Genomic DNA, 9,440 nt, shown 5'->3' on the forward strand with positions numbered 1-9,440 from the left:
TAGTTAAACTTATATTGTTAAAAAAAAAGAATAGTTTAACAAAATAAAAGTAAATAAATATGTGTAAAAATAGTATACCTGTTTCTTAAAGATTCTATTGATTGACTGGATTCTGTTAATGGAGGTGGACTTGGACATGAACTTTGTTCTGCTTCCGAATTTTGATAAATTGTACCTCGCATTGCTATAAGTGTAGGACTTACAGGTATTTCTACATCCTCTGCCACCCTTTGCTTTAACGCAATCAATTGTTTTGTAATTTCTGGCAAAATCACCGGACTGAAATAATAAGTTTTATGTATTATATAAACGTTTATTTATTTATGCTAAAAATAAATAATTGATTTTATATTTTATATAATTTATGATTGTATATTATACTAACTCTGTTGACGGAGGAAGGTATTGCAGTCTTTTATTACCAGCCCAACATCTACGTAATACAGAATCATCTATTTCGCCAGATATTGGTAAACTGATAAATGGAGAAGGTGGTGGCAGTCTGACACGGAGGCCCCATATTGTAGTGCGCTTTTTTATTTCTTTACCACATTTAAACCTGTTTCTATTGGTTGTCAATGCTGTTAATATTGATTGCCTACGTACATCGAGACTGACATTTTTAATCTAAAAATATACACACAATATTATCATAAACATTATCAAATATTATAATTAAACATAAATTTAGAATAATTTGTTTTATATATAATATTCCAATGTTGAAGACTCCTACCCGTGTTGGAAGCTGTAAGGTCGACCAGTTGTCATTTGCATAAGGTATAATAACAGTGTCCAAGTCGTAATACTTTTTAGCGTTATAAACAGTCAGATTTTGCAACATCAGGTGCACCAAATCTACCCATTTCATTTCTAAACGCCGAATAAATTCTTTGCCATGATTGCACATTGAACAAACAAATACATAAAATCTGTAAAAATTATTAATAATTTAATTATATAAAATTATATGAAGAGAACTTGTATGTGGGATAACATGTGAGAGCAGTTTCGATTCGTAGTCAATGAATCTTGAGTTCCCTTATATATGTCTCAATTTTAAAAGATTAATTAGAAAATTCAAGATTGTAAAAAAGTGTAAGATGATAGTGATTGAGATGACCGTGCGTTTTGAAAACTCATACTTCAATAATAATAATAATAATCTATATATTGAAATTAAATTGAATCATTTCTATATTTGCTTACCTATCACCACTGTACAAAGGATGAGTTAAGCACCTGATGCACTTTTCATGAAACCATTGTCTACAACGACCACATTGTAACATCTGTGCATACCATTCACCATTAAGTCCACAGTAACAATAAATTTGTTCGGCGTTCACTCTGTGATGATTATCCCAATTTAGCATATCAGGCTGAAATTATATGTTATAATGAGAATATCTTGTAAAATTTTTATTGTCATAGATTTTTAAAGAATATTTTGTTTTATATATAAAATAATATAATTATATAAATTATTTGAGTAATAATATACATTTTATACTTAAATCTTACATCATATGGCAATTTCGTCATGTCATCTGGTGGTGGTTGAGGTTGGTCCCTACCGCTGCAAACTTTTCTAATGCTTGCTTTAACCATAGAATTTTTTGGCTCGCAAGATTCACGCGTACGCGGCTGACTGTCTATGCATCTTCTGCATATCCAGTGAATATCTCTACCTGATTCTGGTTTTGATATTTCAGGCTGCAAATGCATAATAATTATATTTTATATCTCTATCAGTTAATATAATTGAACTTATTTTTATAATTTCAAATATCAAGTAAGATTCCTATATGTACCTGATGACACAATTGGTGATAACCACGGCCACATTTGTCGCAAACGATAATGTCATTGTCAGTCTTAGGCTGAGATTGTTTACAAAGAACACACATAACATCCGAGTCTGGCATTGCCAATTTTGTCAGCTCTCTAAATAACGACCAGGAAGATGTAAGGTCCAGAAATTTGACAAGACATCTTTCCCTAACCATGTCCACCTATGTAGAAGTAAAGTTCAGTGTTGATGAGTTACAACATTAAATACTGTTATTAAATACTACTAAAGAGAAATATAAGTTTGTTTGTACCTCGACAACTGTACCAAGGTAATATTTGCCATCTCTGTGTTGAAGAACGTCATCTCCATGGCAGAAGCCAACCCGCTGTTCCTTTGTGGTACTATCGGGCGCTACCAGACTTTCTTCAGTTTCTGACATTTTCTATCCTGTTTCTAAATCATAAATAATGTAGCTGTAATAATCAAGTACGATCAAGAATAATATTTACTAGAAACACTCAGTTCAAATGACTACATATGTGGTATATAAATTCGCATGAAAATTATTTAAGTATCTAAGATTCAGCTTCAATCATTATAGACTTTAGACTCTTATTTATTGTTATCTACTAGAGATTTGAGTCAAGCTAACACTAATAAAGAGAAAATATTTTTTATAAATAAATCTCTGTAAAAAATCTTTAACTTCTGTATATATAAATGGATTATTGATAAACATAAGAGAACACAATTCAAACTTATTATGACTTCATATCTTTCACTTTCCAAATCTGTTTCATCAAGTTAATTGCAATAGTATGAGAAATTTGTTACGATTTTTTTAATATGCTACGATACAAAAAGGTGGGCCAAAACAAATATATTCTTCATTATTACACGCTTCTAACCTCTCTAATTTTTTGGAGTAAAATCTCACTCAGAGTGAAAATTGAGCCACTCTTTTTCAAGACTCTTTAAGAGATTTTACTCATCAGAGTGAAAATTGATTCTACAAAATGAGATTTTACTCCTCAGAGTGAGACTCACACTAAAAGCTTTAGATCGTATACACGTGACTAAAATCCTAAATACACGATATTACTAAAACCGTTTGCAGATTTATCGCCAATATTTGCGTAAATCTGTGGTACGTAAAGTTCTCAAATATAAATTAACAAAACGACACGTGATTCGACTCGGAACATCACCGACGACGCTCGAAGGAGCGTTCAAGCTAACCAAACAGGCCGCGCGCGTCCTCCCCGTTCAAAGGTGCGAGGAAAATCCAGGTAAATCATTATTCGCCATGCTGTCCATCGCCACCTGCCACAACGAGTAACGTTACACAATTCGACGTACGGGAACGCGGTCGCGCGACCATATGATCGGCATCTCATTAAAAAAACAGTCCGGCGCACTCACTCTCGCTTGCCGAAGGAGAGCGCCGTGAGGCTTCTCGGAGCACGATGCAACGTTCGCACGATGCAACGTTCACGGATGCATTCAGCAAAAACCGCGTTCGGCGGGGCTGTATTCTTCGCTCTCTATGGGAATCTCCGTGTTTCTTTACGCGAAACGATTCCCTGCGTCGGTCCGATCAATCCAACGGGGACGGCGCGAAGGACGGATAGAAACAGGGAGAAAGGAGAAAGAGAGAAGAAAGGCAAGAAGGAGAGAGAAGGAGGAGTGGAAGAACCATCAACCCTCGGAACCCGATCGGCCCTTGGCGACGGGACTGACGGGACTGATGGGGAGACGGGACCAGACGGAACGGTGACGACGCGACGATGGTTGGTGATGCTTGTGAACAGGGCGGCTCGTCGCGCGCGTCCTGGACGCCGCGGCGTCGTAAATAAACCCGCGTCCGGCCCGGCGCCGCGCGACTCCAAGCTCGGATCGGGTCGAGTAGCTGACTAGCTGCACGGATGGGATCCAGTCCGGTCTGATCGCGGTACCTGATCGTCGTACCTCAGCGTCTCGGCCGTGGAATCACGCGCTGCTACATGCGGTCTTCATCCTTCGACTCCGGTCAGACATTCGACAATGCACAAGCATGGGGGGGCCCCGCCACGGTCGGCTCGTTCCACGCTCGCTCGGGATCGCTCGCTCGCTCGCTCGCTCGTTCGTTCGCTCGGCGCAGACACTCGCGGCGACACGACGGGCGACGGCGGCAAAAGCCTGGCTCCGCTGCCTTCGTATCGCACTGCCGCGCCGATCACGACGATGCCCCGGGCACCCACGTAGGCCGGGCTGCACGATCACGACACGCCCTCAGTTATCGGCATTACCGCGGCGAGCTCGGCGCACGTTCATTGTGTCCCATGGAAATTCGAACGAGCACCGTCCGCCATGTTCGGGGAAACACTTGCTGGGCTACTACGCGAATCAGACGCGCCACCGTGAGACGACACTGCGAAACGCGTAGGGACGTAGCGATGTTACGGCGATACCCCTCGGGAAACACCTGGCGATGAAAAGGGCTAAAACGGTTCCTCCATTGGTTTATCCTGTCAAACTATCACATTTTTTTATGTTTATTGAAAATTTTTTTCTCAGAATTTTTATGTAAATTTCAAATTTTTTTTTCAGAATTTCTGAATAATTTAATTTTTATCATTTTTTTTGTAGAAAATTAAAACATTTTTTAGAAATGCCGAGAAAGTTTACATCTTTTTTAGAATTTCTGAGATTTCTAAAATTTTTTATTCTATAATTTCTGACGAAATTTTATAAAATTAAAAAAAATTTAAGATATTTTTTCAGAAATTAATAAAATGAAAAGTTGTGTACAATTCTTAGAATATTTCTTAGAATATTTCAGAATTCACACATGAAAAATTCTAAAAAAGATGTAGATTTCCTTAATATTTCTAAAAAAATATTTCCAATTCGTGTAAAAATTCAGAAAAAAATTTTCACCAGGCAAAATTCATTTCTTCATCTTTTGTAATAGTGGTACGTGTTAGTACTGTCGTTTTTTAAATTCTAATTCTATTTATTTATAATTATCAAAATATGTTTAGAGTTTTATTGCACAATAATAAGAATAGGTACATATATATTATATAATAATATATTGTATAATATGTTGTAAAAATTTATTTGCTATTTCAGAATATTAACGTATGCACCAGCTCTCATAGTATTCATAGTCCATTCTTATTTTAAGAATGTCTTAAGAAAGTATAAATCTCTTAGTACAGCTCTCTGATTCATAAGACATATGTACTTGAACAGTCTTAATTTAAGAATCAACTATAAATATTGGCCTCAATCTCTTATATTTTTAAACACTGATATGTTAAAACTGCCATCTCGATCGAAATATATTGAAGGTTTTTATAAGTTATTAGAAATAAATTAGAAATCAGAAGCTAGAAATTGACAAATCATAGTCGATTATTCTTCTTATATTCGATTGTGATTGGTTAATTTCTAACTTTTGATTTCTGATTTATTACTTATTGTATAGAAAATCTATTACATTTAAAGACTACAAAAGTCTACTCCGGCTTATGTCTTTTTATATATTTTTAAAAAATATGTTTAAAATTATAACTATTTGAAAAGACTAGTTAAGATGAGAATAATTTCAAAAATTTATTTATGTAATATATGCTTGTTAATAGTAATACATATTTTTTTAAAAGAATAATATTAATCGTTCCTGTTTAATTAAAGGATAATTTTACAAGCGGTATACGACTACTACAATAATGTAAAATTTATTGCAATAACAATTATTGCTTTAAAGTACTTTTTTATGCTGATGCTCGACGCTCATTTTTAGTGTCAAAACAGATCACGTGATAAAAATTGACGAATATCAAGCGTCAATTTTTATTACATAATCTATTTTGCCATTAAAAATGAGTGTCGAGCATCAGCATGAAAAAGCACCTTTATGTTAGAAACGACATTTAGCTGGAACATGGCCCTCGATTCAAAATGGCCGGCGGTGGTCATCATTTGGGCCTCCTTTTGCGGTACAGACATAACATAAACAATCGATATTTCGATCGTTCAAGCATTCGGAATAGCGTGACAAATACGAGTGATCGGAATTATTATTTAAGAAATGATTATTGGCATCGTGATTGAGTCGTCCACGTATTGCGCGAACATCTCAAACGTTCAAGCAGTACATACATCTTTCGTAACAATGCATTGCTCTTATCCATATCACAGAGTTGCAAAATTGCTCGCTGCAATTTTCTTCAGCAGCCTGTCGTTCACTTGCCGATGGCCGATTTAGCAGCGACAGACGTCGATTGTATCAGCTAGGAAAGCTTTAAATCACATCTACGTGTTTCATTTACATACATTTTTCATCTAACAGCTAAATTCGTCGAAAAGAGATAATAGCAGTGTTTACTATAAATTTAAATTAAATAAAAAATTTAAATAAATTTTCTGCTGACAGAGAACGCCAACAGAAATATAAATTTGCCAATAAAACGTGATGGCAGATTGATTGTAAAAATTGGATACAATCTAGCTGCCGCTCCATTTAAAAATAAATAACATTTTATGATTACGAAATAATAGATTACATTCAGTTCTTACTGACAATCAGCTGTCAATTATATCAAGAACTGCCAAATATATTGGAAGCTATTAAATATATTGAGAGTTGCTGATAAAATACTTAGGCGGAATTATTCCAACTTTGATAAATCTAATCAAATCTTTAATTGCTTTCATTTTCTCTCTCTCTCTCTCTTTCATTCTCTTTTTTATCCATTAAATAATTTATCACATGATTTATTCGAAATTGGAACAGGCCTTTAATACAGACACATTTGATGTCAATACATTGCAATGTTCTACTAATCTGCATGCTTGTTAGATTACGTCGATAGATTTTACTGACGGAACGTATATGCTTATTAATGCCAATGCAATTGATTCCAATCCGCTATTATTCTAGTTGAATCTGCTGGCAAACTTAACAATCTTGATGGTAGGCAATACGATCACGGATGTGAACATCAAATAAAAAATAAAGTTAGCAGCCTGAGTTCCGGTTCCACTAATGTAAGATTAATTTAATCTTACATTAGAGTGGAATCGGAATCTTAGTTCAATTTATTCCTTATCTTTTTCTATTTCTAAGAAAAACAGAAAAAGAGTAAGTTAAACCCAGATTAAAGTAACTTAATTTACATTATTCGTGATTGTGTTACCTACCATTACTGTTAAAGGAACTTCGAGATGTTGTAAGATTTCCTTCATGAAAATTTATATTTATCATAAAATAGAATTCTTCAAGTTACGAGTAACATTATACTTCTTTTGTCTTCTGATTACATATCCTTCATCTTATCTTACTGTTACTTGCGAATTGATTAACGATTAAATATCAAACTTTAAAATTGGCTATTGAATCTCTCTACAAGGAGCAGGAATCTCTTTATATAATAAAACAAAAACTATTTGATATATACTCACGCGTTAACGAACATTGCAATCTACCAAGTTGCAATATATAAAATTTTCTTTTGCACTTTATTTGACGTATTCAGTTTTCAAAATTCTTCCACTTTAATTGCGTAAAATAGAAGCTATTATATTTTGTTTATATCTTTGACACATAAAGATGCTGATTCATTAATAATAACAGAAAATGTTTCGAAATTGCAAAATTGTAAAAAAAATGAAATGGCAAAATTGTATAATTCTTTTAGTTTCTCAACAAGTTTCCAGAATATTACGCTAACGTTTTAAAAATAAAGATTCATTTTTGTTTTGAGGGGGAGGGGATTTTCCTAATAAAAAATAAGGAATTCCTTTAACATTCATTAACGAAATTATTGATACATCTGTAAAGACTTCTTTTAAACAAATCGATTACATCAATTGTAATACAAAAAATGGTATAAAAATAAATACACAATTTATTTCTTTTGTTAACTCTAACAAAGAAACAAGATTACATACCCATATATAATATATACCTATAATTTCTTCAAAGAAGCGGAAAGACCATAAATATATGTAAAAATTTGAAGAACGTTCGAAACGTGTGTTCCTAAGTAGAATAAATATATATTTGTGGTAACTGATTTAAAATTAAAGACATGAAAAGACTTGATTTATGAAATTTTGTTTGAATAAATAAATATATAGTTAAAGTATGGAAAATTGAAAGTTCAAAAAAAAAAGTGGATTTTGAGCAGAAAATATTAATTCTCAATCAATGAGTGGTTACTGCGTGAATTTTGACAAAAACAAAATTTCATAAAACGAGGCCTCGATAAATGTACGTAAAAAGGCTGATCGTGAATCTTTGATCGGACGATGCAGTAAATATAATAAGTGTATCAAAGTTTTAATAAAATTTTGTCCGTATTACATATATGGTCGTCTTAATGAGAATTCTTCATGATATCATTTTCTACTATTGCAATAGGCAGCAAAGACACCATAGGGCTATTGCTCTTGACACATACATAAATTATGGACGAAGTCTGTAATTAATAGCGAATTCGGTCACTTGCATTACACTAGATTAGTGCATACTAAAAGCTGCTATATCTACATGCGGTAAAGTTAAAAGGTAAATGTTAAAAGCATATGAATATTTTAAACAATTAAATGGCTCATAATAATATTATCACATTAAATAGTCAATAATGACATTGTCATATTATTTAATAGAGTATATATGTATTATTTCATTGTTAAAATTGATTATATCGTGCCACTGCATTTAGATACCTTAAAGCAGCTTTAATGTGTACTGATTAGAGTAGTGTGAGTGACTGAATTCACTATAAAATAAAATTTACATTCTATATAAAATGCATGACACATTCTTTTACTAATAAAGTAAAAGTTTATAAACAAAAATAATATTAAATTATGATATCAAATATATAAATAATAATCTAAACAATTATCTGTTCGTGTGTTCTTAACATCTTGCTTTCATTATTTATTTTAATGTTTCACGCAGAGAAATGTATAATATATTAAATACAATATATTAAATATTAAATACAATATATACACATTAACATGAATGTATAATATATATTTTTAATTTTAAATACAATTAAATGTATAATACATTAAAAATTCAAAATAATTCACGCGCGTTAAAAGAGAAGAAATTTTAAATAATTCTGAAAGTTGATAGTTAAATATATATGATATATCCAAAATTAATTTTTAAAAAGGCTATGACAGTGCTATTAGCAAAACATGTATCGCATTGTGAAATTTCAACGAAGAAATGTGATACAATACTGCGTGTTAAGCGTTATGAATAATATAATATAATATATATTCGATATAAGTATGGAAATGTCGATTTTATCGCAGAATTTCCTCGATAAATGTCTCTGTCCTGCATAATCTGTAATTTAGAAAATTCCTACGATCATTAGCTCGGCTGAAGGTTAATACTCAGTTGACCATAAGAAAGTTCAACGATCTTATTATTTTCACAACCGTGTGAAAGCGACACGGTATGTTTTGTATCCGTATATATAAAAGTTATACAATTATTAACAGTCAACATTCATTATACAATTCAATGCATCACAGGAAAGTCTATATCGGGAAACATATTTCTTTAAATATTTTTTTATATGCATAACAACTTTGTTATTGATATAATTTATGAAAACACGGGCGTGTA

General features: G+C 32.8%; 1 protein-coding gene across 2 annotated transcripts in view; it reads right to left on the reverse strand.

Moving 5' to 3' along the window:
• Positions 1–4,175, reverse strand: part of LOC108756192 (metal-response element-binding transcription factor 2) — an 8,446-nt gene extending 4,271 nt beyond the window's left edge. For both annotated transcript variants that reach the window (XM_018499807.1, XM_018499806.1), the window contains exons 1-8: positions 3,764–4,175; positions 2,106–2,248; positions 1,815–2,015; positions 1,525–1,716; positions 1,210–1,382; positions 737–932; positions 386–627; positions 79–279 (exon numbers count right to left, since the gene is read on the reverse strand). In XM_018499807.1, the coding sequence (XP_018355309.1) occupies positions 79–279; positions 386–627; positions 737–932; positions 1,210–1,382; positions 1,525–1,716; positions 1,815–2,015; positions 2,106–2,234 (1,334 nt within the window). In that variant the 5' untranslated portion in view covers positions 2,235–2,248; positions 3,764–4,175. The remainder of the gene's footprint in view (positions 1–78; positions 280–385; positions 628–736; positions 933–1,209; positions 1,383–1,524; positions 1,717–1,814; positions 2,016–2,105; positions 2,249–3,763) is intronic.
• Positions 4,176–9,440: the final 5,265 nt, after the last annotated feature.

This window comes from Trachymyrmex septentrionalis, unplaced genomic scaffold, assembly GCF_001594115.1.
Source record: "Trachymyrmex septentrionalis isolate Tsep2-gDNA-1 unplaced genomic scaffold, Tsep1.0 scaffold97, whole genome shotgun sequence".
Classification (NCBI taxonomy): domain Eukaryota; kingdom Metazoa; phylum Arthropoda; class Insecta; order Hymenoptera; family Formicidae; genus Trachymyrmex; species Trachymyrmex septentrionalis.